Here is a 25,382-nt window from a genome sequence, read left to right as displayed (position 1 = left end):
ATGTTGAGATGGAAGGGGAATGGAATTGAGTGGTGTAAACTCTGGGTTTTCCTTAGATGCAGCTTGCTTAAGCTCCTCCACTACAATAGACCCAAAATAGTCTCTTTTTCTGGATGTTTTTAATGGCTTGCGTGCACTTCAGGGTACGAAGGCAGGGCAGTTACTTGTGTTTCCTCACTCAGACTGCCTTAAACTTTGCAACTGTTTGAATGTGCAGTTTGGGGGTGTATAGAAATTATGTGGATTTGTTGGGATTTTTTTTGCTTATTCCTCAACTTGCTCCTGGTGATGGGCAATTCTCTACCTGATTCACAGTATCTCTGCAGAATCAAAGTCTTTTGTTGTAGTCAGTTAACTGCTGCATTGTTTATCTGTTCTGTACCTTCTGAGTGTTTTCCTCCCTAAGTAAACATGCTCTCCTGATCTCCTGTCTGGCAGTGTTGGTATGAAGCAGTTCTGAGTAACCTTCAGCGTGTCCTTATCTTGACACATGAGCTTTTTGTTATTTTTTTCTTCCCCTGTCCAGGTGAGGAGGGCAGTGATAGAGTGGCTTTGGTGGGCACCTGGTGGCCAGCCAGGGTCAACCCACCACCCTGGCAGTTTGTTTGTTGTATTTCGGATTCATAATCCCAGCGCACACAGGGAATAACACATGACTTCTTTGGAACACCAAGTCTTTTGCAATATCTTTATTTTAGGCTCTGCTGAACACATGAGTAAACCAGCAAAAGAAAGAAATTACAGTTATGAGGTCAATCTCAGATAAATTGTGCTGAGAGCACCCACTTAAGTGAAATTGTCACTTGTGACAACTGTATACATTCATGGGCACAGTGGGATGCGATCGATTAATGACTCCTTCAGCTCAGTGGGAGGTGGACAAGCAACTGCTTTTGATTTTTAGCCTTCTTGCGCACTGATGCTCTCCACTGGGGAGTGGTAAACAGGAATATTCTGCCCATCCCGCAGTTTCAAGGTGACATCCTGAAGGCACCAGCTGACACAAACCAAAAGAGATTTTTAATGTGTTTCAATCACTGTTAATATAGTAGTAAAGTCAGAGTACAAACAGCTGGCATGGAGAAACAAGTAATTCCATGCATTCATGGCTTTTAAAGATTCTCTCAAGTGCTTTAAAACTTGGCTTGTGAGTGCTGGCTTCTGAAAGCTGTTTTCCCTAATAGCATAGCACAGCCCAGATTTAGAGGTCCAGGATGCGTGTTCTTACTGGATGCAACTTGGATAAAATCCTGCCAGCTATTTTTAGATAGGACATTCCTCCCCCAACCCTGTGCCTTTCTTCCTATCCATCCTGTGGGTGCATTCCTTACTCCACTCCTCTCCAGCCTTGGAGCCAGACTGCGTTGCTAAGGAATTATCCTGGCTTGGAGGAGTTTGAACACTGTGTGATCACTCAGTGTGACTGCTGAAACCCTGACAGAGTATGACAGTGGTTACTCAAAGGAGAAGGAAAACTGTGTTGTCTGAAGACCAAGTGGGAGCCTTTTCCTTTCTCTAAGCCTTGTTTCAAACCCACTTCTGTGAGACCGCTCATGCTGCTTTTCCAGCTGGGAAGGACTATTATTTTGGGGGGACTAAGACAGGATTTTTTTTTTTCCAAAGCTCCTGGCGCTCACCCAGTTTTGCTTCTGCTGGAGTCAGTGCTGAGTACATACAATTGGGTAATGAGGCTGTGCGATGGGTCTGCAACAGGGCTTTTTGCTCACCAACCTTCTACCTCCATCCAACTTGGGGCAAGCAACTGCCTCTTTTATAACAGGGCTTGAAGGAGTAACTGCTCATTCCCCTCAGCCTGGCATAGAGTCCCAGCCCTTCCCTTCATTTGTTTCAGGGCAGACAAGTGTCATTTTGCAGGACTGGTGCCTTGGTCACTATTGCCTCGGGGCACCTTCCCCATTCCTGTGCAGAGTGAATGCTTTCTCTTCTCTTCCAGATCCAAGCCAGCTCATACACTCTGAATTCCCCTTTTTCCCCAGTTGTCCTCTTCTTTAAATAACCACCTAAATAAATAAACCGCTATGGACAGACTGTGCACTCAGACAGCAGCATTCAGTGGCTTAGGAGCCTCAAGCCCTCTTGCACAGAGCAGTGTGTTCACTGCCTGCTGTAATTTAACTGTGTGTGTATCAGCCTGGCTGCCTCCCAGGTCTCCACTAGAAATGCCAACATGCATGCCCTGCAGAGCCACACCAGGATGAGTTTGTTATTCCTACTGGGACTTCAGGAGCAATTCTCCATGGACCAGATGGGAACCAGACACTTCACTCTTAGCTCCTCAGCAAGGACACCAAGTCCTGCCTAGCTATGTGGAGCTCTGCACATGTAAGCAGAGATGGTTGAGTCTGACATGGGTTTTTTTTGGTTGGCTTTCTTTTTTTTTTATTCCGCTCCTTTTAAGCTTGCAGAAATGCATGGAGAGCTCACTGTAAACCAACACTCAGAAGTGTATGTACTTCAATTACTGCCGTAGTTTAACATCTTGTAATTTTCAGTTGTCTTCACGGTAACTCAGTAATGCAAGAGGGAACTGTTATTTCCCTCCATCTGTGAGGAAGGGATAAGGAGGAGTGAGGGCATCGGAGCCCAGGCCCCAGGGAAGCATAGGTGTGCAAGAGACAGGGCTGGGCATCTCTGGGGGTATCTCTGGTCACCAGAGAGAAGGCCTGGCCCTGAGACTCTGAAGTCTCAGCCTAGCACCTTGTTCCCATCATTTTACACCTAATTTCCCATACTTATTCAGAAGAGAAATCTATTAAGTAGTGCTCTTCTAATTACAAAAAGAAAACATTACCATATGGCTGGTGGCAGCCGAGTAAAAATGTTGTAGCTTTGGGTTTCTAAATAGAGCTAACAGAAATGTCTAACAAATTTCAATAACAAGTGCATGTGAACAGATTTGTGTCTAATAAACTTTCCTCTTTTGCAATAGAAGATGGACTTTGAAATTCATGTAGTAATTATTTGCTCAGTTCTAGAAATCAGTTTACCCTTGACAAAGGGGGTTTTCAGGCTTCAGCACTACAAAAATGTAAAGTTGCCGCTATATGATGTGGAATCGGAATACCCTTCTACTATAATGTATCTAACACATGCTTTGTTACTATAAGGACAGTATTTATCAGATAGCTTGAAAAAAAAATAACCAACCCCACAACCATCCTGCGTGACTTTTAGCTCACCTTGATATGCTCTGATAGAATGGGTGATTTCCTTACTGCAATACAGAATACTAGACTGGAGGTAGGACTGCTGTTCAGTGGCCTTTGCACCTCCTTGGGGACAATGTTACCTTGGCTCACAGTATTTGTATGTACACTGAGCTATAGTTTGCAGAACACATTTCACACAAATGAATGGCTAATGTTCCTTCTATTTGTATTCATGGGGATGAATTCAATGTAATTCTCAACTAATTTACATTTTTGCTGTAATGACGGTAATAACCTTCCACAAGACCTTCAGACATGAATTTCTGCTTCCTTTGTGTGCATGAGCTCAGCAACACGGATGACTAAAGCAAATATCCTGCTCCACTCTTTTCTTCTACAGTTTCTCTCCTGGTACCCCCCACCAGTACGCACCATTGGCGGGAATGGTCCATCTCTGAGTTAATGTAGAGGTACCCCGCTGATTTTGTTCCAGATACTGGTAACTTTATCTGCAAATGTAAAAGTATGTCAAAGATTCAGTGGAGCATGTTATGAAATGGACATTTACTCCTTTTACAATCAAAGATGCAACACCTTCTTTTTACCTTAAACTCTAGTGTATTTTTACTGTATTTCAGAGTTTCACTGTGTTTTCTAATGGCTAACATGTGCATGGCTATACAAGTATGCCTGCTCTGCCATGCATTAATCTCTCTCTGCTGAAAGAATGTACTGTGTTACAGCTGCAACCCCCAGGGAAAACCACTTGCTCTCTGAAATATTTATGAGCAAACACCTTTCCTTACCAAAGTGCATGGTGATCCAGAGCTGACCTGCACTGTTACAGCTTCCCATAACCACAACAAACCTGTAGGTTGAGATCCTCTATAGATCAGCCCCTTGATGTGAATCTAGGCAATCAGAAGTTTAATGATTTTTCTCAGTGTCACAAATTCTACTACTCTTGTTTAACAAAGTTAGAAGCTGTAGCATTGACCACGGCTAATTGCACTTGGTCTAATGTTTGAATAAGAGAAAGGTTTCAGGTGTAATGTTTGCTGGCGGTATTGGAATCGCAAAGAGAAAATGCCAGGGATTCTCCAGCAGCAGGCCCTGGAGCTGGGGATGTTGTGGAGTCAATAAATTGACCTATGATATAATAATTAATGATGATTAACCAGTTTATTTCACAAGAATATGAGTGCTCAGGAGCATGAAAAAGGAGAGAAGAAAGTTGGTGGATCATGTCTTGGGTGAGGTCGGCAGAAGGCAGGGTCTGACCTCACCCTGAGTCACCCAAGCGACCAGCATTCTTAAACAATGACATAGGAGAACATCAGCAGGACAGGTTCTTTTCTTTTCACTCAGCATAAGAGGTTGTGGGGTTTGCACATTTATGGGTTTAGAAATGTTTCCTGATAGAATCTTGAATACCTGAGATACTGGGAAATGTTTTGGCTTGGGTATCATGTGGGTGAAGCCTGGCTGGAGTGCAATGGAAAGTGGAATTTTAAGTGAGTTGGTTTCAAGGTTGATTTTTCTAGACCCTCTTCTGTGCTGTACCATTTGCCCCATTCCTTAATGTCCTTGCTTGGTCCCCAAGACTCAAAACTATTCACCAGGAGGAACAAAATGAGGCAAATGTGACAAGATCCCCCAATGAGGGACTTGGAGAGGTCACTAGGGATGTTCTGCATCACCAGCAAAACTAGGGAAGTCCTGGATTAAGGGGTAAAAGCACTTGGAAAAGATGGAAAAGGTCTTTTCAGGCAGCAAGCCAGAGTGATAGTGGACCTGTGTTTGTGAGGTTTGCCTTGGCCCAGCCCCGGGCTGATGCAAGGCAGACTTGTGCAATACTTCAGAACCCAGCACAGCATTCTCCAGTCACTACGTAATCCAAGTGCTGAGCCCTGGCAGCTGTGCTCCGTGGCACAGGCTTACAGTGCTTTTGAAAACCACCCCATTTGTGCTGCACCACAGCATAGCTCAGAGGCAGCTATAAAACTGTTCTGAACAAAGCTTCAAAAAATAGTGTGGGATGTATCCAGGAGGGAGAGGGAGGCAGCTGCTATTTTAAAGCTAGATCTGATATGTTTCTGAAAATGATTTTCTGGGTTACAGTAGCAGGAGGGGTATCAACTGACTTGGGAGGTCACTTGGCATTCTGTGATCTGCCCAAAGAGCATAACCTAAAGGTGCTGCTCGTGCTGTATCTAGTCCCCCATATTGGACCATAATTTATGCTCTAGAAACCTGTTCCTCTTCTAAGTCATCTCGCATCCCATCCTACTGCCTTCCAGTGTCCCCACATGACTCGTGACCTGCTGCAAATCCCCCAGCTGATCTCATCACCCCATGCCTTGGGAAGCCACCCTGTGACACCATCTCCCAGCGTTACCTGTGCTCTTTCTGTGTCCACACGGTTACTCCCATCTGTCAGTTGGATGTTGTGAACCTTGAGAGGGGGGGCACCCAGGGCTTCCAGGGCAGCAGGATTGCTATTCAGTTGCTCCAAAGCCTGCTGGTAATACTGGGTCCTGGCAAAACCTTCTGGGTGGGAGAAACAGGGTAGTTAGGAGAACTGTTCACTTAAAATCCAAAAACAAGTAAAAATTACTTTAAAAAAAGACATTTCCTCCAGACTATCCCACCCTTCCTGAAGAACAGCCCAAAACTATTAATTAAGAGAAATTTGGCTAAGGGAGGAAACACATCCTTACATCAGAGGAGCATTGCTCAGCTCACTTCAGTGAAGAGGACTCTGAATATAGCCTGTTCCGTACTGATACACAGTTCAGCTTGTGGCTGTGTCTCCCTGCTTTTCACACATTTGTATGTCATCTAAAAGGAACACAAAAAGGGGGGGTAAAAAATGGCATAAGGATGAATAGCTGAAAATGTTCTGAAGGTAATTCAAATTTTCTTTTCAAAGGAGATTCAGAAAATACTTTAAGAATGGAGAATATTTTGCAGACATTAGTGTGAGACTGGAACAGCTGCTAATACTGTGAAACTCTTGCTGTGGTCTTGATAACAGCTTTTCAAGTGGCAGCCAGGAAGCTGCAACTCTACTGATGGATGCATTAAAAGAGAAGCCATTAGAGAAGCACCATTAGAGTTAATGGTCAAGCAGCAACAATAGGTAAGTAGACTGAATGCTGCAGTGTTGGCATATGGAGGACAATTGTGGTAAATTGCTATTTATCAATGTCTGGTTGCTATGTATAGCTGGGAAATGCTGTGCAGTGGTCACCAATGGACAATGCTGAGCTGTGAGGCTGGAAACTTGCCGACTCTCCTTATGGAGGAAGAGATTTACTGATAAACAGATTTAAGGCTTGCCTGCTGAGATTTCTAGATACACTTTGCGGCAGCCTAACTTCACTCTCTTGACATCAAGAAGGGCAGAGTTAACCCAAACGTATCAAAATCCTACTCGGGCAACCTCGCTCTTGCCTTCCACAGAGTTTAAAACAAAGTGTAAGGTTTGTTTCCTGCTCTCTTGCCTGTATTACTCTTGGAGCATGAGGCAGAAGGATGCTGCCTCCACTCCCTAATTAGAGGCATTCCCTGTGAGCAGGCAGCATTCAGTTGGCACGGGAACAGCTTTACTAGGCTGCAGCCTGCACTGGTCCTCCCTGGTCCCCTGGGCCACCCTAAGGAGCCCCAGGTAAAGGGGTTGCAGCACAGGAGTCATTTAGTGCCTATGGATCATGGCAAGCAGCCACCCAGGCAATGTTAGAAGTATGCTGCACTCATCCTACAGGCTGAAGGGGAAACAGGTTTGAGTTTCCTGGTGATCCTTCTCAGCTGTTTCTTGTTAGTATTGGACATAAAATGCCTGACTAATCTGTCCATGTGTGTTTCAGTAGGAGAACTGAAATGATCCTGGCGTTGGCCTGGGAGACTGCTCCCAGAAGGAGGGTGTGGAGGTGAACACAGCAAATAGAAATAGGATTACCTGAGTGCTTGCTTTTACAGAGATCATGCATATACAAGCTTTCCTTCAACCTTAAGGGAGAGAAGTTCCCCTCTTCCCCTGCTCCCACCATAATGGAAGCCACTTGCTCCTCACAGGTTCCATCATGGGCCAGTTCTGTGCATTGGGTAGAAGGAATTGGATAGCCATGGGTGTGGGCCAATAGAAGGGCCCTTTGTCTGTTAGAGGCTACAGAGAGGCACACTGTGCACTAGAAAGTGTCCTTTGAACAGCCTGGTGGTTTGTATCAGACAGCTACTCAGTGGCCACTGACACCACAACAGAGCAAGACTTAGCTGTTGTTTTGCACCACTTGATTGCACAGCTAAGTGATGTAGGGAATGAGCCCTTTGACTTTTGTATAGCACAGGGGGTGACTTCCCTTTCGCCAGATAACAATGCTGAAGCTGAAAATTAGAAAATGCTAATGTCCTTGTTAAAGCCAGATTTGGTATTTTAAGCGTAAGAGGATCATATATCTGTCATGTACTCCAGAGCTTGAGGGCATGAGCTGTCGAAAATTAAACCTGCTTTCCAGCCTTGTCTGATTTGCTATTAATACATATAAAATGAAGGGAAGGTTTCAGAGCTTATCTGAGGGCTTGAGGAACAGGCTTGGCTACACTTTTCTGGCAGCATCCTCTGATATAGGGGTAGGTCAAAAGCAGTATCATTTGATAGCTCCAGCAAGGGAGAGGCATAGGGCTGAGAGGCATGTAGCACCCCCTGAGAGAGACAAAGCCCGTTTCTGGTCTGATGCTAAATATCTAGAAACAATTTTAGATAAAATAAGCATCTGTCATTTAGACTAATAACTCAGATTCATGGTCTAAGACACATAGCAACTAGAGCTGTCTATATACAGCAACATCATCTGTCTAGCTTTTCTTTCTGTGTCCTAGTCTTCTTGATACTGAGCACTCTTATCTGCCCTTCATTCAGGAGGAACTAATGGTGTCTTAGCACTTCACAGGCATGCTGTGTTTAGGGCCTGCACCACACAGATTTACAGATAAAACCACTAGACATTAATACCTTCTCACAGATGGTCCTCTCTTCCTGCCCACTTGTGAAATCTCAGTGAGAAATGAAACCTGCATTACTGCCTAAGCATCTATTTTGCCCTCGCCCTCAGAAACCAGACTTTCTCCTGACCATGACAGCCTCCTCCCTATGCAATACCTCTGGAAATGTGTGCAACAGCACTTGGGAGAGCAGCAGCTCTGAAGCTGAACAAAGCGGAGCCCACAGAAGCAGAATCCAGAGTCTCAGCCACACTTCCTTTAACTTCATCTGCTTTTCACGTCTTGCATGCTGCTATTTTCCCCGCTACACAAAAGCAAATGAAAGGGGAAGAGGAGAAATGAGGTTGCTAACAGCAGCAAGGCTTACTTTGCATAAGATTATACATCACGATGCATCCCCCGCCGCTGAACAGTCCCATGAAAATAGCCATTTGCTGCAGTTTTCTTAGAGATGCTGGCATTTTTCTTCCCTGAAAAGAAAAAAAGGAAGACATTTGTTGTAAAAGAAGAAAGCTAAAGGGTTATCCCTCCCCCTTCCTCCTCTTTCCTAAATGCCCTTTCCAACCAGGCCTGAATGAAAGCACAGTACATCGGGCTCTTCCTCACTGGGGCCCCACCGTGTGCCCAGAAGGAAGGGTGGTGAGAACAGAGCAAAGCAGGGACCCAGCCGGGTTGAATGTGTTTATTCAACTTCTTTTAGTGATGCCACCACTTTGCTAATTGCCGAGAAGAAAATGACCTCCCTGGTGTGGCCAGGGGCCAGAGCCACATTGTCACGGGGGCTCCGGGTGCCTGTGCGCTCGCTTGCACACTGCGAGCATTCAGGCTTCGGGGAATGGATTTCTCTCTTGAGTAAACTCCCCTCAAGTAAACACGCTTGTGGCAGGGCTGGATTTGGCCTGGAGTGGTGAGGGACAGAGCCAAGCCAGTGCTGTGCCAGTGAAGATAATGGAGCCAGGGTGTGTGTATTCTGTTGTGCTGGTTTTATTCCCAAGCCATGGGTAAACAGGAAGGATTTTGCAAGCTATTTTTCTTCCTTCCTGCACCCCCCCAGCCCAAGCTTGCCCTTTTAATGAATCACAATTTTGGCATTTGAATGCATGACCCAGCAGAGTAAGAAACACCTCTGAGAAAGTCAACCTACTATGTGTTTCCGTGGATTGGGTGGGAAGGCTCAGGGAAGGCCTTGTAACAGTCTTCCAGTATCTGAAAGGGCTTACATGAAACTGAAGAAAGACTTTTTACAAGGGCAGGTAGTGACATGACAAGGGGGAATGGCTTTAAACTGACAGGGGTGATTTAGATTAGATATAAGGAAGAAATTTTTCACTAGACACTAGAGAAGCTGTGGCTGCCCCATCCCTGGCAGTGTTCAAGGCCAGGCTGGACAAGGCTCGGAGCAACCTGGTTTAGTGGAAGGTGTCCCTCCCCATGGCAGGAGGTTGGAGCTAGATGAGCTTTAAGGTCCCAGCCAACCCAAAACATTCTACGAAGGAGACTGTGTGGCCTGAAAATCCTGAGCTAATGGTCCTGTTCACAACAGGTTAGTAGGAGTTGAGCTGAGTTTTTAGTGGAGAGTAGCATGTTGCTTCAGGCTGTGGCAGGATGGGGCTTGACCAAGCATCAGAGTATCGACTTAATGCTGTTGCTTGTCTTGTAGCTAGGATGTCAGGGAGGAATGGTTTTGACAACAGTTTAAAAATGAATAAATAAAGGAAAGAAAGAAAAGCTAGCAAAAGGCTGCCCTTTTTGATGTAGGCATGCAGATAGCTGAACACTTGGGGAAGCTGTAGGTTTCTAATCCCAAAGGCTTCATGCCTCAGTGCCACAATGGTGTGACTTCAGTGTTGCACTCAGTGAGAGCTGGTTAATAAACCAAGGCCCAAACCAGTTACAGAAACGTAACCTGGGCAAGGCTGTTTGAGTCCTGTTGTGAAAACCTCTTCTAGCATCCCTCAGGTATGTGTTAGTCAGGTATTGCTCAGCTGACAACCACAGTTTAGAGAGGATGGAGAGGCAAATGTCAAGGCTCTTTCCCATCATGACAGGTCAGGGTGACATGGGCAGCCTCCTCTTCTCATTGCCTTTCTGATATGCCCTTCTCTTGCATCCTCTAGCTCAAGGGAAACCACGAATGCAACTCAGGTCCAACTTTCATCTACTACTCTATCAGCACTAGCATTCAATTGTAATGTATGCTTCTCCTTAGTTGAAGGCTTTCCTTATTAACTAGTTCACTTGACTGTAGGAGCTCTTAATGCTCTTCACTCTTTAACTTATTTCACATTTATGGATGGCTAGTAATGGTAGTAACTCAGAGAAGCATGTGGGCATTATATGTACTTTATGCCCCAAAATCCCCAAATTGTGCCACTGGTACAGTCATCTCTCACTCCTGATCTGCATCTCTGAGTTTTCTTTTTCACTTCCCCTGGGGAACTTGAGCAGTGTGAGAAGCTGCAGCAGAGGAAGTACAAGTGTGTCTTTACAGAGAAATGGTATTAGTGGTTTTACAAGCACAGCAAGAGCTCTCTGCTCCCCTGCTTGTGTTTGCAACCTTCCTTAGATTGCAATTTATAACATTATTTCTCCCCCTCAAACTGCAAAATCTGATTAATAACCAAGTTTCCGTAAGAGCCAGCCAGCCAGGAGCAAGATCTGACACCAACAGAGCATAACAGGGAGGGGGAAAAGGTGGTCAATCTGGAGGGTGGATCAGATACCACAGGCTGTGACCTGCGGTGTTTAGTTTTGCCCCTTTCAAAGTGTCACCAGGCAAAATTTGCTCTGTGATGAAATTCAGGGTAATTAACTCAAATGTCTGAGGGTGGAAGATGCTCCTGGCAGGTTGAATGAAAGTGGGAAGATGTGGAGCTCTTGCATCAGTGAGGAAGTTTTGACTAAGGCTCAGGGGATCTCCTTAGCAAATGGTGGAAATCAGAAGCTCTGCAACTCACTGTTAGGGGTTTGAGGTTTGTTAGGTCTTGCAGTCTGCTCACACCCAAACAAGGGGGATGGAAAGTAAGAGAAGCTTTGTGCTGATCAGTAATGTGCTCAAACGCTCATCACCAGCTCTGCTCACAGCAGGTCAGGGGCCACAAGTGCCCTGATGGTGCTGTGCCAAGGCACTGCCATCTGGCAAGAAAGCTTGGCAGCAGAGAAGTGGTGATCCCAGCAAGCACTGCTGCCCCATGCAGCACTCCTGGCTGCTCCTGATGTGCTGCCCCTGCCTGCAGTTGTCACTGCTGCTGGCCCTGCTGAGGCAGGGAGGTGGGGGGCTGAGGTGCAAAGAAGCTGCACAGCCCACACTATCTCTGTGAAGGTCCTCACTGATGCAACAGGGAGAACATCTCTGTTGCTTGCTTTCAGTTACAGTGGGAAACCTGCAGGCTGGACCATCCCATCCCCAGGCTAGCCCTTGATGCTCTCCTCCCACTTGTTTCTCAGCTCTCTTCCCAAGCCAGTTCCATGACAGCACATTGCGGGAAGAGGTTCAGAGCTACGCGTTTTAACAAGTCTCTCAAGACCTTGCAAACCTTCTCTTTCATCCCACAGTTCCCTGTTAGCTTCCAAAAGCAAGGACAGAGGTGTCTTTGGAATCCAGTGCCTCTCTGTCAAGGGGCTGCTGCTCCTCTCCCTTACCATTATGGTCCCTTGCTGCACAGATGTCCAGGTGGTGCATCCAAATCCTTGAGCATCTCAGCATGCAGTTGCTGATGATTTCTGAATGATGACACTGGAGATACTAATGGTGTCAGCTTGTGTAAGACTGAAATATAGTAAGAAGCTGTTTCTGGCAAGGACTCGTAGCAAGGATTTCTGCCCTTTGGCCAACCATGTTAGCTGCTCCCATCTGCTGCTCTGCTGAAGTGTGGTAGAGCAGAGAAGGGAAGCAGAGGCATGCTCAGAGGTGTACCTCCTGTCCTGAGCCTTTCTGAAAGTGATTTACAGCCTGCAAAGTTTAGAGGCTGTTAAAGGAAAGGACCAAACCCCCTCAACTTCACTTGCCACAAAGGGAGTAGCTGTAAGACAATGCATTTAGGACAATCTTATAGATACAAAATGCAATTGCCTCCTGAGGAGGGAAGTTCATGTTGCTATCTGTGGCGGAGATCTCCCCTCAGAACCTGTTATACCACTAAAAAATATGCAAGTCAACTAGTGGAAAAATGGATTTCTTCACAGCTGGTAATTAAAAAAGCACAATTTCCAAGCTAGGCTGTTCTTCAAAAACATCTTTTCCCTTGTGCTATTTGCAGTGGTAAACAATTAAGTGGAGATTAGCACACACAAAATCACTGAGCCTACCCTTACCAAGAGATATTAAATCATAGTAAGTTAGTGCTCTCTAAAAATGAATATTAAGGAACAGAGCTTCCTAACAAGTGCAATGTTCATTTTGTGCCTTGAAAATAGTAAGAAATGGTGGAGGAGGTAGTATATGATTCACACTTGACTCTGAAATTAAGCAGGACTCAGGTAGTTAATAACAAGATTTAACAAACTCAGAGAAGCGGAAGACTCCCAAGGTCACATGTGAAATGGTGGGTTACTGCAACAATGAAGTCTGGTTTTAATTAGACTTGTTTTCTCCACAGAGGATCTTCTAAAAATAGGATGGGTTTATGAGATTCTCCCTTATTTCAGCAAATTCAGATTTTCTGGTTTGGTCTCTGAAATTCATGTTGCAGAGGTTTGTCTTGGGTACATCCACCAAAGGCAGGTAGCATGAAGCAAGGGGCATTCCCACCAAGCCACAGACATTCATTTTATTTCCCTCAGACCTAAGTGGGGCTGCAGGTTCTTTGGAGAAGATGTTTCTTCCTCCTCCTTCTCCTTTCCCTTCTCCTCACCCTGGCACTACCAAGCTCCACCAGCACATCCAGCTTCTGGGTGCTATCACAGACCAAATAGTAAACAATAATATAGTTCTGAAATCAGAGAAGCAAATTGATCCATGCAAACTCAGTGTGATCACTGCTTGCTATCTCAATTTGGGCCACTGCCTACCTACCTGGCCAAGATAATATATTGCCAGGCCACCAATATAAGTAGCTGGGAGCCTTCAAACCACTTTGAACCACTGTGGTCCTGAGATGTTTGCATGACATACTAAATATGTGTGGCAAGAGACAACTATTAAAGTTTATCAATAGGCCCGAACACGGACTTGAGCATCTGACTTCAAGGCTGGAACTGCTGCCTAACCCTTCTGCAATTAAACTCTCCCTTGGCTGGTGGGATTAGAGTCAGCCCCAGGTTCAGCTTTTCTGCAAGCCATCCAGGTAGTCATGGAAGTACAGGAGATGAGGGTAATGTCAGGCAAACCACGCACAAGCACACACCTGCATTTTACATTCTTGCTCTCTTGCCCATCCATTGATCTTGAAAGATCCATAAGGCATCTGGGTGTGAGCCAATTTCTATACTAACAACATGCCAGGACAACATTTTAGAGACAGCTTCTTGATACTCACTGTCTACAAAATACCTTCATCATCAGTATTGTCACCAAAGAGAGCACAGTACAGAAGAAGTGTTTCAACAGGACCATCATTTCAGCATATTATTTCCCCCTTTTTCAGGGAAATAGTCTCAACATCCTATTTACCTCATTTCTGAGAAGTAGCAGCACAAATTGTGCCCCTGCCACCACGTTCAGAAATACCAAAGATCTGCACTGATCTGCAAAGATCTGCAGGATCTGCACTGACAAGGCACAGTTTGGCATTTAGGGAGGCAAAACACCTTTTCAGACAGCACTGAAATGGTCCCTTCCAGGGTCTCCTTGTAGATTGATTCCTACGAATGTGTAACTTACCCTAGTTAAATGCTTTGAAGGGACAGCTGTAGGTATGGGGAAGTTTACTGACAAGCCAAGACGCTGCATTAAGCTTATTTTCTGCATTTGCTGTTAGCTAATTAACAAGGAAAGTGAAAGTAGTCAATAGAATGATTAAGGACTCTAAGCAGCCACCTCATTCTTGTAATTGTATCACATCTCCTGGGGCACACACTACAGCACAAGTGGCTTGCTCAGTTAGCACAAAGCCTCACATGGTGCCTACAGATATTTTGGGTTCATTTCCTTTTTCTCCCTTCTTGGGTGCTCTCATTTGCACATTTCTGTATCTTTAGGTATCTTCATACATGCTTTGTACTCCACTGCCACAGACCACTTCCCTTGTGTGCTCTTGAATTATAGTCTCATCCGGCAGGCTTGCCCGTACTGCATTTCTTTTCCTCCTGCTTGCTCACCTTCCCCCCTCTGTGTGCCCTCTTTCCCTGCAGACTACTGCACCACCCCAGTGCCAGGCTGGGGACACCATTCCTGTTGTCCAAGGAGCCTTCTCCTGCCACCCCTTGGTTTATCCCTCTCTGAAATGGAGTCTGTCTTCCTAACTGCAGGTAACGAAGGCAGGTGCCTAAATCCTTTTCTGCTTTTCTCTTAAGTTGCAACGATGTGCTTCAACCTAGTTTGTTCAGTCTTTCTGAAAGCCAGGTTCATGTGCCAGCCAGTTCAGCAACCTGCTCCAGATCGTCCTCCAAAGACAACTAGAGCTGCCCATGATTCATACTGAAACACTAGGGATATCACAGAAAAGAGGCACAACTAGGGTATATTATTGGAGAAGCAGGATAATTATACCTACAGAGTGACCCATTTTTGCTGTTACTGGAGCACAGCATTATAGGTTAATGCCTAATAATCTGTCATTAGCATCCCTAATTGTATGTTTCTGTAACTGGACATCATGGAGGCAGGAGGAAGGTGCAAATGTTCACATTTTGTCTTTTAGAGGTGAACTGCAAAGGATTTAAGAGCCAGAATTCCTAAGTAGGGTAAATGAAAAAGTTGCATCCACATTGCACCTTCCTGCATTCTTCCAAATGCAGGAAGAAAAGAATCAGTTGTGTTTATGGTTTTAACAGTGAGTGGTTTACCTGAGAAAGCTATGGGACAGCTTCTTGGCTTCCCTGCCACTGGGGGTGAGGTCACAAGAGCTGCAATCCAAGGTTCAAAAGAACTGCTCCACGCTGTACCTGTGCCTCCCCACAGCGTGCGTCAGAGCCCAGCTTCCAGATGGGCACAGTAGAACAAAAGAATCCCATAAGGAAATAGCAAATATAGTCCTTTGACTGTCTCATGCTCTCAGGATGAGAGGGAATAGCACTGTGCTTAGGATAAGGTTAGCAGAAGTGGGCTGTGAAGCCAGGTAGGTTTTCATCGTGGGATGTGAATTTTCTGTATATGGTTTCCTAGAATAGGTTCACTGAACCTGCAAGGTAAGTGATCAGTGAAGACTACCAAGCCATTTCTCATGGAAACATCAAAGAGCTTGCAATGCTTTCTGTGCAGTGATGACTATTTAGCTTTCTTGCCAGTCCGTGGGCATTTATCTGTGTCAAATACATTAATTATGCTGAAAACACTGACAAGATCGCAAAGCCAAACCCAAGAACCTATCTAGCTTTAAGTCAACTTACTAAATCCTGAGATGGGGAAAAACCATGAAGAAACACAAGGAGTCTGTAGTAAGCTGCTTGGCTAACAGGTCACATTTTACTTTGGAAAGAGAAAATGGTCACAAAAGTTTGTAGAAGTACTGCAGATATCATTGGGCTAAGAACTGTTCGTGGCTATGTTAAAGGCTAGTTACCTGCCTGGAAGTTCAGAGTCTCTATCTCCAGTCCTGGTAAGGTTCATGCCTGCCTGTGGCCTTACTAACTTCAATAATACAATCCACATGCATGCACTAAATAAGCATGCAGCAGACAGTGGCCTAAAGGAACTGAATGCCAGGGGAGGCAGTCGCAGGGAAAAAATGTTTAAGGCAGGAACACAGTATAAATCATATGATCTTGTTCCCTTGTAATGTATCTGCTTCCAGAAATGAGGAGGTAAAAGATGTCATCCACTCTGCTGTGATCAGCATGGAGCCCAATTTACAAAGCCTTAAAAAGAACCAGTGCTAACAGGAACGTTAGCAGCCTATGGCCAAACATCTTGCTGATATAATGCCTTTTATTACACAGTATTAGAGAAGTACACACCATTGGCACTTCACAAACACCTTGCTCTTCCCCATATTTCCTGCTGAAAACCAAAATCAAATAAAATGCTACCCTAAATTCCCCCAGATTCTCAGACGTAGTAAATTTATTTCAAGCACCCATCTTTACACCCTCCCCAGAAGGGCCTCTCCTTCAGAAAAAGCTGACCCTCCCTTTTTCAGAAAGTCAAGTCCCTTTGAAATACATCAGATCAACACGTAAAAAGTGAAAGGCTTTGAGAAAAACTAATTACTTCCTAATATCTTGGACACCTGGATCATTTCCAGAAGTTGGTCCTTGCCCATATGAGCAGAACTGGTTCAGTATCAGCTAAATCTGTTAACACAAATTAAGATCTGAAGAAAAAATAACCTCAAAGACTCGTGACTTTAATAAGCACTGAAGACCAAAACCAGCACAAGACCAACAGGGATTCTGACCTAGAAACATTCTATTCTCAAAGACAAAAAAGAAAAAAGTTCTGATGGGAACTATTAAAAAAGAAAATACAAGAAACTTCTATAATACCTGAAAGTTTCCGTTCAGACAGATGCAGCTTGTTCACTTGTGCAGAGCTGTGTGAGATGGAGATGGAGAGAGCAAAAGGGTGAAAGAAATGGTGGAACCTGACACACTGTTTGCATGTGCAGCACCTGGAGTCAGACCTTTAACTTGACCTGAGGAATAGCTATCGATTTATCTGTCCACCCTTGGAAAAAGATATGCTGGATGCTCACAAGGCAGTTGAATATGAATCAGCTTCTCTTCCAAAAATGAGTCAGGGCAAGAGGAATTTCAGGGAACAACTGACTGCAATCCATATTTCCCCCTCAGAACATGTGTGGGGAATGATCTGACGGGAGAAGTATCTCCCTGTTTAATGCTTTAAGTGATACCTCTATTTTATTCACTAAATATTGGGTCTTTCCGCAGCTCCTGTTAGGGATAGCAGGAATAGTTTTTTCCTCTCATTTTGCAGAGCTGTGGCAGAAAAGCATGAAATGACTTTACAGGAATCCTGTGTCAAGACAGGTAATTGGTCTTCAGAGACCTGGGCTCTGTCCCTGCACATACACCATCTCCTCTCTCAGGCTAAAACATTCCAGCCTAGAGAGGTTCACCACAACTCCAGGGCTGTTTCCTTCAGCAACCTACCTTTAGGGATATGAGGAGAAGCTTTTTGTATGGAGCTACAGCACAGGGCTTTGCCCAACGAGGGTGTGTGACAGTTCAAGAGCTGGACAAAAGCACCAACTATGTTTTACATACTGTTGATGAGCGAGATTTTTCAAAACATCATGTGGTTTCTGCGTGCTCAACAGGCAATACTTTTACAGGATCATTGTTTCCTAAAAGTGCTGGTATCTTTGAAAAGTAGGCTGCTTTCTGGCACTGTGAAGAACACCTTCACTAGAAACTTTCAAACAGGGCTGCTAACAACACAATGTTATTTCCTCTTAAACTTATTGCTACTGTAATCTTCAATACTTGGTTGTGGTGTTTGTTGAGAAAATGCTAGATTGCTAAGGGCTAAATACAATGAAATATGACAAAAGTGGCACACACAAGAAACATAGGTGTGCTGTGAGCCATTAGGAAAGGGAACAGGACCAGTTAGTGGGGAATCACTGCTGCTAATGATGCTGGCAGGGATCCATGCCCACAGACTTCTGAAAATGAAGGCTCCAGAGTGCCACAACACATACATTTTTCTGTTCACTTTTGTTTTCTTTCCTCATTGCATGCTACTGAGCTCTCTTGTTGTGGGAATCAGGAAGAGGGATAAAGAGATACCATCACTTTTATACAATGTTTACTCCCAGGGACCTCTGCTTAGGTACAAAAAGCCCCTGCTCAGTGTAATTTCCAATTCATCTGCAGCTCTTGTACAGGCACAGCAGAAGACCGTGCTCCTGGGTTTCTCAAGCAGCTCTGGGACTGACTCACTGCATCACTATGGCTAAACCCATAAACTTTGGGTGTCTCAATTCACACATACGAAAATAAGTGACTAAACACTTCCTGGTTCCTATTTTGCTGGAAGATAGCGACATTTAATGGCTGCCAAATGCTTTGACAGCCTAAGATGTAGTTAAGTAAAGTTGCCTGTGTACTGTACATGCATGTTATGAGGTACAACAATGTGTTCCAGTGATAAAAAATAGAAGCATTTTGCAGCATGGCACAGGGTGTGTTGTAGGACCAGCAGAATAATTACAGCAACTGCAGTTGGCACCTATTAGAAAATTAAAGAAGCTGTTACCAGGTCATTAATAATCTGTGACTACTTGCCTTAATAGTATTCTTCAATCAACAGGCATGAGGGAGTGGAAAAAAGCGTCACACCTTCTTCTAAGTCACTGTAGAAGGCTGATACTCTTGTTTTTCATCACTTTGTAATCTGGTTGTTTACTTCTCTCCTGGTGTCCCTTCGGACTGGTTCTTCCCTCACTGCTAGCTCTCACACCAAAGGACTGCAAGGCTCTCGGCCAAAGAAGCCAGCAGCTGCACCTGCAACAGCCAGTCCCAGGGGAAAGGCAGCCCTCTCTGTGGTGTCCCAACCTGGTAGTTGTCTCCCTGCTGCCTCTAAACACCTCTCCTGAGTGTATGCTCATACTCCTGAAGATTATTTTGTCAGCAAAGTATCCCTGTCCATTTACAACGTACTATGATTTGTTCCCTCGCTTCTTGCTCTTTGCCTTCTGTGTGTAGGCAGATGGCTGGAGGAAGAGAGAAACGCAACTTCTTTCCTGCTTCTTCAGACAAACACATGCTCTCCAGAGCAGACAGATGTCTTAAAGTCAGATCCAGGGCATCAATTCATCTTTTGGGTTCAGCTGTAGCATATAAAGCATTTGCTGGCTCTGGTCTAATGCTTTTTGACATTGTCAGCCCCCCTTCAGTGAACTACTGCCTTGTAACCAACTTGACAGCAAGTATTGTTCTACAATTATTAATACGATGCGTGCTACCTTCAAACTGACATGTTCCGAGGACAGGCATCAGCTGTGCTCAGCTCTGGCTTCACAAACAATATTCAGACAACAGCACAGGCCTCCTGCTGCTAAGAAGTACATAAATAAATAAAAACATGCCTTTACCATGCTGCTGCTGCACCTTTTTAGCCTTCCAATCTCAATTTTGCAATATTTTCTTCTTCTTTGGGGGGGGGTCTTAAAGTTGGAAGTATTTACTTCTCTACACCCTCTCTTTTTTGGCTTCTTTAGGAAAGGGCTTCCTTTTTTTTTCCCCAGTCTTCTTTCAATTTATTCTTTTCTCTCTCTTTTGGATCCAAACTTAAATTCCAGAAACTTGAATCTACATAAAAGTTAATTAACTTCAGGAACTGGTTTTCCTCTCCTATTTGGTTTCTTTTTTTCTGGAACACAGATTTTTTTTACTATAGCCACTGTAATTTTCTATTATTTTTAAAATGTTTGGCTTAATGGATTATGTTTGCTTAGTCAATAAGCTGACGACGCCCATGACAGCACCAGAAGTGTTTGGTTAGCAGCAGGGAGGAAAAGAATCAATAACTCCAAGCATTTGGCAGCTTTGTGGGCAGGAAATTGTTTGTATTCTCTGGTTTAAATCAATGACCTTCTTTTCTTTGCTGTTCTAACAGGAAATTATAAACTCTGTGAACACTATTTGCATAGTGCCTTCTGCAATACACTTGTATATGCCTGGGCAAAACAATATGTTAAGCCCAGCAGTGCTTCTCTGAGGTCTCTGTTAGAGAAAGCCAGCCACTTAACATAAGACTTTTCAGCTGCAGGTACTTGTGGTTATAAGGAGCAGGGGCAGAGTAGAGGAACATGTGAAAAGAGCTCCACTTCTACCAGCACCATCTAAACATGAAGGGATTATTATCTGATAACAGGGTTGCGTACTACAGAGTAAGAATAAAATGCCACCTTTGAAACTTGGCAAGATGTATTTCCAGTGACAGACAGAAAGCTGCTACTTCTGCATTAAAGCTGCAATTGAACTTCTGTATCTTGCTTGTCAGGGTTGCCCTACAGTGCCAGGTACAGTTTGAAAGTGCTGCACTTTGCTTGAACTCAGCTTAGTGTTACAGAGCGTGTGTTTGTGAAAGGTTCAGTCTCCTCTATCCTGCCCTTTTGCCAAATGCACTTAAGCAAGAAAAAGAAATTGCCACCTTGTCTTGCCATGCAGATGGGAAACCATTCCAGGAAAGCAGCATTCTGACAAAGGCAGTATTGAGCCTGGCACTGAGCTTGCCTTCCAACTTTTTCTGCTGCCTACCACTGCATTGAGTCCATCTCAGCTATTGCTTAGAATGTAGGAGAGCTGGCATTCAAGAAGGCAAGCTAGTCACAGGAGATGAAGGCGTGTGACCCCTTTTTCTGTGTTTCCCCCAGTATAATCACAGTACAGCCCTTAATTCTTGTCTATGGCTAGAGTTAAATGTTGCAGCTTGCAGCACCAGCACTGTAAAGCCCCTAGGCCTAAGCACACCTTGATGTGCTTATCTTCATCCTGTGCAGGAGAATGACACGATAAACCATTCTGAAAAACATTATTATAACCCCAGATACTACCAAGGCCTCACTGGTCTGCACTGAAATTTAATGTCAAAAAATTGAGGCATCCAGATAGCTCTGCTTTGCTTTTGCACATGACAAGTCCTTTCACAGTAGTTCTCAGCATTCCTCCTGTGCTCCCACTGCCACTGGCACAAAACTGTCCTCAGGTATACTCAAGGTATACTTATTAGTTATGTCACAGCTCTCCCTCCCTGACACAAAAATGACAGGAATGTTACTCGGAGTGACTGAAGTGGAAGTAATATGCAATTCTTTCACTCCTGCTTTGTTTCAATTAATTTGCCAGATGTAATGTTGCCATCCTGTCTTCACAAGCATTTCATTCCTTCCCTCTGCAAACTCTAACTGCTTGTTGGAGTCCCTTACAGAGCTCCTGCAGCACCCTTAGCATTTCCAAAATTTGCTGTTCCTGACTGAAGGAAGCCACCAAGAAAATGAGGTGCCTCACTTTCTCACTGACAAGAGGCCAAAGCAGTATCCCAGTATCACAGAAGGGCTGAGGTCAGAAGGGACCTCTGGACGTCTTCAATTCTACTGCTCAAATGGGGCTGCCTACAGCCAGTTGCCCAGAAAAACATCCAGATGGCTTTTGAGTATCTCCAAGGATGGAGACTCCACAGCCTCCTTAGGCAACCTGTGCCAGCACTTAGTCACCCTCAGTGAAAAAGCGCTTCCTGATGTTCAGACTGCACCTCTTGTGTTTCAGTGTGTGCTCATTGCCTCTGGTTCCATCAGTGGGCACTGCTGAAAAGAGCCTGGCTCCTTCTTTTTCACACTCTCCCTTCAGGTATTTACCTACATTGATGAGATCCTTGAGCCTTCTCTACACTGAACAGTCCCAGAAAGCAGACTGCTAAAACAAGGGATGAAGTGGGCAGATATTGCTCAGTTGATCTTCTTCTATTTAGTGGGTCAAAAGCAAATGTGTCTTTCTTCCCTGTTGCTTTTTTTCCCATCTCCACACATACATCTCCTAAATGTCATGCTGCCACCTTTTCCCATTGAACACCACGTACCTGGAATCTTTCCATATCACAACAAGAAATGTTTTAATCTGGAAAGATGTGCAAATAGAATAGCTCATGCCAGAAATATGAACTGGTTTGGTTAGCTTTAGGCTTTGGACAGATTTGTGAGTGATTTATGATTACAGATGAATAAAACATAATCAGAAACTGTGGAGTGATAGTGGTGTACGTACAAAAAAGAGAGCTGCTCCTGTTATATGTGGGAACATATAGGCCATAGTCTAAGACTTTTGAGCTTGTGAAAGGTGTGCTGTGTGACTAATTCATTTCCCTAATATATGACAAGCCACTTTCATAATGGAAAAAATTACTTTCCTAGATAATTTGGTTTTTAACGACTTATCACAGCTGTTCACTCCTAAGGGTGTGTATTTTACACTAGGCAGAAAACTGGTATGGAATAAAAAATGCTGATACACTCAAACCCTGCATTTATCTTCAAACCAGAAGTTTGTGGGTTGTTGTTTTTTTTAATATATACAAGCTATGGTTGTTGAGGTTTTTGCTCAGAAAACATCCATATGTTTTACGTGGCCTTTTGTTTACACAACGGAAAATAGAATTCTTTCTGGGAAAAATAAACTAGATTATACAGCAGGAAAAGGAGATTTAGTTCTACAGTGTTCAAGAATACTCAGAAACTCTGTACTGAATTTAGGGCACAGATTTACCAATTGGCTCTCTTCTTGCATTGCACTTAAACTTACTGCTGTACTTGTGCTGAATTGAATGGATTTGCTGTAGAGGTAAAAAGCAAGACTTGCTCTCTTTTGAGTTTAATATGAGGTAATGGCCTTGTTGACCTCAACAGAGTAATTCTTGATTTACACCACTCTTTGCTCTTTGCAAGAGCAAAGCCAGATTAGGAAGGTACCTCAAAGTGACAGTGTTCAGATGAGTATTTAATCTTTGTTAAATGAAGCATTTGGAATGGAACGGAACACGGTATTCAATGCTTTTACCATTCTCTCTGTCAACTCACTGTGAAACAGCTTGTGGTATTTTGTTTTTTTCTTAACCTTTATAACATTAGCAATGAGGACTCATTGTCTCCAAATGTTACTCTCCTCATGTGAGGCTTCTTCAGTGTAAATCAGATCACTTTAGACACAGCATAACTTGGTACCAGAGAAGATACAAACAGTAAGATAGCAGAATTGGCTGATAGATATACAGAGCTAAATGTTACCAATCCGCTTCTCTGCCCAAGGCTGGCACAGAAGAGAAGCAAAGCTTCCTCCTTTCCTGCGCTTGATATTCAGATCCATTAGACACATCTTCAAGTGTCTTATTTATTCTTTTCCATTTGTGCTGTCCATTCCTTTCTAACAGGCCATTCTCCTCCACCCAAGACAGCCAGCTCGACTAGCAAATAGTGCTATACCCTGGCTTTTGGAAGTTCCTATAAGCATGGCATTTCCCCCTGGGCATGTTTGTCTGGGCCGTTTTGTTTTATGATGCAAAGGTCTTACTGAAAGAAAGAACTGGCCCTACCAGGTCTGGATGCCTTGCTGAGAGACAATACTAGTTAGCATATATATTACCCAGTATTGGTGGGGAAAGTAAAAAAGCAACCAATCATTTTTAACTTATGCAACAAGCTGCACTCCTCTGACTTTTTTCTCCAAATCCACTGTTAACTATGATTCAGTATGTGCCATTTGTGCTTTATGAGACTAGGAGTCTAAGCCAGTTTATTGGTGAAAGTAACAACTTTCTCATTAAACATTAACGGCAATGTTTTAATTAGTCCCAGGGTTCTGGTAGAAAGTTAAGTCCTTCCTTCACTCTAACCAGCAGTTACAGATGCAGTAAGTGTTAATAACCTAATAGGAAGCAAACCAGGCAAGCGTACATTCCATCACCCAGAAAATGGATTTCATGTAGCTTTTTCATGGACTGTTCACACTTTAAAGCAAAAAATGTGGTTGATATTTAATATGGAGTGTTGGGCTGTTTGCAACACCTAAAACTGCAGCCCCATCGTGTTGTTTCCCATTTCTCTCAGACCTGATGTTTAATGTGCTCCCTGCTATAAAATTTGAAGCTAAAAATGCCACCTGGTTTAGGGATGGGGAGGGGAAGAAATCCTAACAGGATCAGCAAACATTCCCAGACTTTCAGCAGCTGTGCTCAGATGCCCCCAAAAAAGAAGAAACATAAGAAAACATGAGAAATTTAAATAGTTTTGTTTCTGATACAAGCTCTTCATGCCACAAATGGACTTTTATAAAGAAGTATAAAGCAGAGTATGTATGGGGGTTATGCTGGAATGGGAAAGGGCTATATGTGAGTGTGACACCAGAAAGGAGTTAGTGGGAGCAGCAGTACAAAGTCTTGCACTATCAAATGCTGGCCCAAAGGCCAACGGGAGCAACCAGATGGTTTTTATCTCTATGCTAAAGGAGCAGTCAGTTATACTGTCCTTTCTTGCCTATTTCTCTAGCCACTGAGGTTTTAATTGGGGGAAACTTTCTCTTAAACCAAGCTCAGCAAACTGTAAGGAAAACCCAAGAGTAGCTTTTTGAAATGTTGGTTTATCTTAGGGATACCGTAACCTTAAAGGATATGTAATAGGTACTATATCCTGGATAGAGAGCTTTTTGAAAGGCTACTGTCTCTTTAGGGCTACAGTAACCTTTAGTGGTAGTGTATAATAGGGAGAGAGTTTTCACTTTGGTAACACTACTTTCCGATCCTTGTTTTTCTGCCCTAGTGAAAAAAGTAGACTGCCAGTTCGTTTGCTTAAGTAACTGGCCAACTTAGGAAATGTTTTCTGCACTTTCCAGCTTAGGAAGTGAACTTAAGTTGCACAAAGAAATCTTGAGCTTTAGTCATGGCCAAGAAACAAGATGGGTTTTGGGAGTGACCATAGCAGTTCCAAGGATCCACTACAGGTTTCTGGTCTCAGCACTGCTGTAACTGAGGGAGTTCTTGAAATGGAACCCAGCATCAGCACAGTGCTATGGTATGCTAACAAGAACACATCTATTGTAGGTTTCATACAACAGGGAGAGATCTGGCAATGTGAATATCAGCTACACAGCACTGTGCTCTAGTGATTTTTCCTGGGTCTTGGTTTAAAGAGTTGATGACAGGCTGGTGACTGTTACAATTCTGAACTCAATTATGCAATGGATGCAGGCTTCTGAGGCCTGACTTACCGTGTTCAGAATGGAGCTCAATATCTATGGCTTGATTTTTGGGCAGCTGAGGAAGTCCTGTAAACACTCAGCATAACAACAGGCTTTTCGGTGCCACTTCTCCAAAACTGTGGTTCAATATCAGTATCACTTAGTCACCTCAAACCAGCTAAGAAGGTCTCCTGACAGCTCTTATCCAGACTTCACCTAGAATAAAAGGGAAAATGCAAAGGAGTGGGTATGTAGCAGAGGCAGAGGAAGAATATTCAGACATTCCTAAGGATTCAACAGGGTGCCTCTACTCCCACTGCAAGAAAACATCTAGTACTGTCAGTGGTTGTGATTGCCTTGTAACCAATCAATATAAGTAAAGCAAGAACGTAGCACATGACAGCAGTCCCATCAGAAACA

At 43.9% G+C, this 25,382-nt stretch overlaps 1 protein-coding gene across 2 annotated transcripts; it reads right to left on the bottom strand.

Annotated features, from left to right (window-relative positions):
• Nucleotides 1-833: 833 nt before the first annotated feature.
• Nucleotides 834-25,111, bottom strand: COA1 (cytochrome c oxidase assembly factor 1). Of its 2 annotated transcripts, none has more exons than XM_080611175.1 (5): nucleotides 24,993-25,111; nucleotides 8,542-8,644; nucleotides 5,569-5,720; nucleotides 3,603-3,679; nucleotides 834-997 (listed from the first exon to the last, which is right to left on the bottom strand). In XM_080611175.1, the coding sequence occupies exons 2-5, from the start codon at nucleotides 8,633-8,635 to the stop codon at nucleotides 901-903; spliced, it is 420 nt and encodes a 139-aa protein (XP_080467301.1). In that variant the 5' UTR covers nucleotides 8,636-8,644; nucleotides 24,993-25,111; the 3' UTR covers nucleotides 834-900. The 2 variants fall into 2 exon arrangements, with proteins under 2 accessions (XP_080467301.1, XP_080467302.1); XM_080611176.1 differs by having other exon boundaries at nucleotides 5,569-5,717.
• Nucleotides 25,112-25,382: the final 271 nt, after the last annotated feature.

The sequence above is a fragment of the Psittacula echo genome (genome assembly GCF_963264785.1).
Source record: "Psittacula echo genome assembly, chromosome: 2".
Lineage (NCBI taxonomy): Eukaryota > Metazoa > Chordata > Aves > Psittaciformes > Psittacidae > Psittacula > Psittacula echo.
This window is presented reverse-complemented; position numbering and strand designations above follow the sequence as displayed.

Bases quoted from the DNA above. Each gene is read 5' to 3' on its own strand.
- COA1 (XM_080611175.1), bottom strand. From the start codon at position 8,635: ATGCCAGCATCTCTAAGAAAACTGCAGCAAATGGCTATTTTCATGGGA. The intron at 5,721-8,541 runs GTAAGCCTTGCT...TCTCCCACCCAG, and splicing joins GATGTATAATCTTATGCAAA to AAGGTTTTGCCAGGACCCAG. The intron at 998-3,602 runs GTGCGTACTGGT...GGTTTGTGTCAG, and splicing joins ATGGACCATTCCCGCCAATG to CTGGTGCCTTCAGGATGTCA.